The 2,040-nt window shown below is 53.9% G+C and overlaps 1 protein-coding gene across 1 annotated transcript in view; it reads right to left on the bottom strand.

The window, feature by feature from the left end:
- Window positions 1–1,520, bottom strand: part of ICAM3 (intercellular adhesion molecule 3) — an 8,013-nt gene extending 6,493 nt beyond the window's left edge. The window contains exons 1-2 of the mRNA XM_010828374.1: window positions 1,053–1,520; window positions 182–448 (exon numbers count right to left, since the gene is read on the bottom strand). Coding sequence (XP_010826676.1) covers window positions 182–448; window positions 1,053–1,191 — 406 coding nt within the window. The 5' untranslated portion in view covers window positions 1,192–1,520. The remainder of the gene's footprint in view (window positions 1–181; window positions 449–1,052) is intronic.
- Between the last annotated feature and the right edge of the window lie 520 nt (window positions 1,521–2,040).

The raw sequence follows: 2,040 nt of genomic DNA, 5'->3' as shown, positions 1-2,040 counted from the left end.
CTCTCTCTCTCTCTCTCTCTCTCTCTCTCTCTCTCACACACACCCAGGTCTGAGCTCTGACTGAGTGTCCAGGTCCATTTGTGCAAATTCAGGGCCCCAGCCCCACCTTGCTCCCTGCACCACTGGTCATCTACCCCCACCACTGCCCAAGGCCATCCCACCTCCAGCCACGGCTACTCACCAAACACTGTGATGTTAGAGAAACCCACCACCTGGGACTTATTGCAGATGCCAGAGCAGAGAATTTCCATGTCGCCAGTCACGTTGGTGAGACGGAAGGCTGCCCAGCCCAGGCCCCTGCTGTGGGGCTCCTTGGAGAGGGCTGTCTCCAGGGAGATTAATCCAGGCCCGGGGCAATCTAAGGTGCAGTTTACCACGAGGGGCTCTCCAAAAGGCACCACTGGGTCCTTCGGCTCCACTCGTACCTGGTAGGTCTGTCCCTGGGCACCTGCATGAACAGAGTCTGTGCTGGGGGCTCCAGTGCCCCCCAGCCCACCCAGCTGCAGGTTCCATCCTTCAACAACCCCCCTAGCCAAGATATGAAGGTCTCTGCCTTCGGTGGTGTTTCAGTTTAGTGGGAAAGACAGATGATGGATCACGAACCAAGGAGAGTTGAGAAGGAGGCCAGGAGGAAGTGAGTCAGGAAAGGCTTCCTGGAAGGAACCGCTACAGTCAGTTTTAAAGGGTCAAGGAGGATTTAGCCAAGTGAAAGGCAAGAGTGATCCTGGCAGACTGAAGAACATAGGCAGAGATCAAGAGTCCGGATGGAGCAGGGAGCAAATATGTGCAGGCATGAGTGTTTGGGTGGGTAAGTGTCTGTGCTGTGAAGGGGGCAGGGAACAAGTGAAAGGCAGGGACCTGGCCTCAGGGAGCCCTGAAGGCTGAGTTAAGGAGCCACCACTTTCCCCCAAGGATACTGGGAAGCCCCCTGACAGATCTGAGTCAAAGAAGTGTTGCCGCAGCCCTGGGCAGCAGGGTGTGAGGTGCACTGTTCTCCTTCCCCTCCCCAGCAACCCCCCATCTCCAGCCCTCCCCAGCTCACTGGGCCTCACCTGTGGGCAACAGACAGCAGGCAAGAAGCAGAAAGATGAGCGAAGTCCAGTAGACCCTGGGTGGTGGCCCTGAGGGCATCATGGTGACCAGCCTGGAGGAGGAAGTTCCCTTAATGAAGCGCTGGGCACCGTCGAACATGCAGGACCTCCAGGGGAAGGAAGAACTGTGACTGCAGCTAAGAATGCAGAAGCCCAGGGGCCACACCTTGCCCCGGATGAGGGAGGGGCAGGGGAATATTTTGTGCCACCCACTGGGAGTCCACAGTGAGGGTCTCAGGGAAATGGAGAGTGCTGGCGAGTCTCCGAGGAGTCTCAGAGAGAGCTCAGTTACACTCTTTGTCCCCAGATCAACCCACAGGAAGCGCTAGTGCAATTGGCTTCCTTTTTTCTCAGTACTGGAAAGCCTGGAGGGGGGCAGCGGTGAAGGTGGTAAGACATCTCCTTCCTGTTGAACTTAGGTGAAGAAGGCTGTTTTGTTCCCAGAGAGGAAGTTAATGGGGATATCTGAACACCGGCCTTGAAGGAAAAGGGGTGGGATTTCGAGGTGATGTTTCAAGGAGGGAACAATGGGCAGACTTCTGGGCAGGGCTTCAAAGAGTTAGCATGAGATCTCAACATTCCTGGAAGGCAAATAAAAGATTTGGGGGGTGACAATGAAGGATCCCCTATGATGAGTAAAACTGTGACAATGAACAGAGCCCACATTTACCGGGGACTTGTGCCAAGCTCTATGCTGGCTGCCAGGGTGACTTCTATAGGGCTCCTTATCTTTCCAATCGTCATTAACAGATGTGAGGATTGGACCATAAAGGAGGCTGAGTGCAGAAGAATTGATGCTTTCAAATTGTGGTGTTGGAGAAGACTCTTGAGAGTCTCATGGACTGCAAGGAGATCAAACCAGTCAATCTAAAAGAAATCAACCCTGAATATTCATTGGAAGGAATGATGCTGAAGCACCAATACTTTGGCCACCTAAGGTCTTTTCCAA

This window comes from Bison bison, unplaced genomic scaffold (genome assembly GCF_000754665.1).
Source record: "Bison bison bison isolate TAMUID 2011002044 unplaced genomic scaffold, Bison_UMD1.0 scf7180017864492, whole genome shotgun sequence".
Taxonomy (NCBI): Eukaryota; Metazoa; Chordata; class Mammalia; order Artiodactyla; family Bovidae; genus Bison; species Bison bison.
The sequence above is the reverse complement of the archived record's forward strand: the minus strand, read 5'-3'. Positions and strand labels throughout refer to the sequence as shown.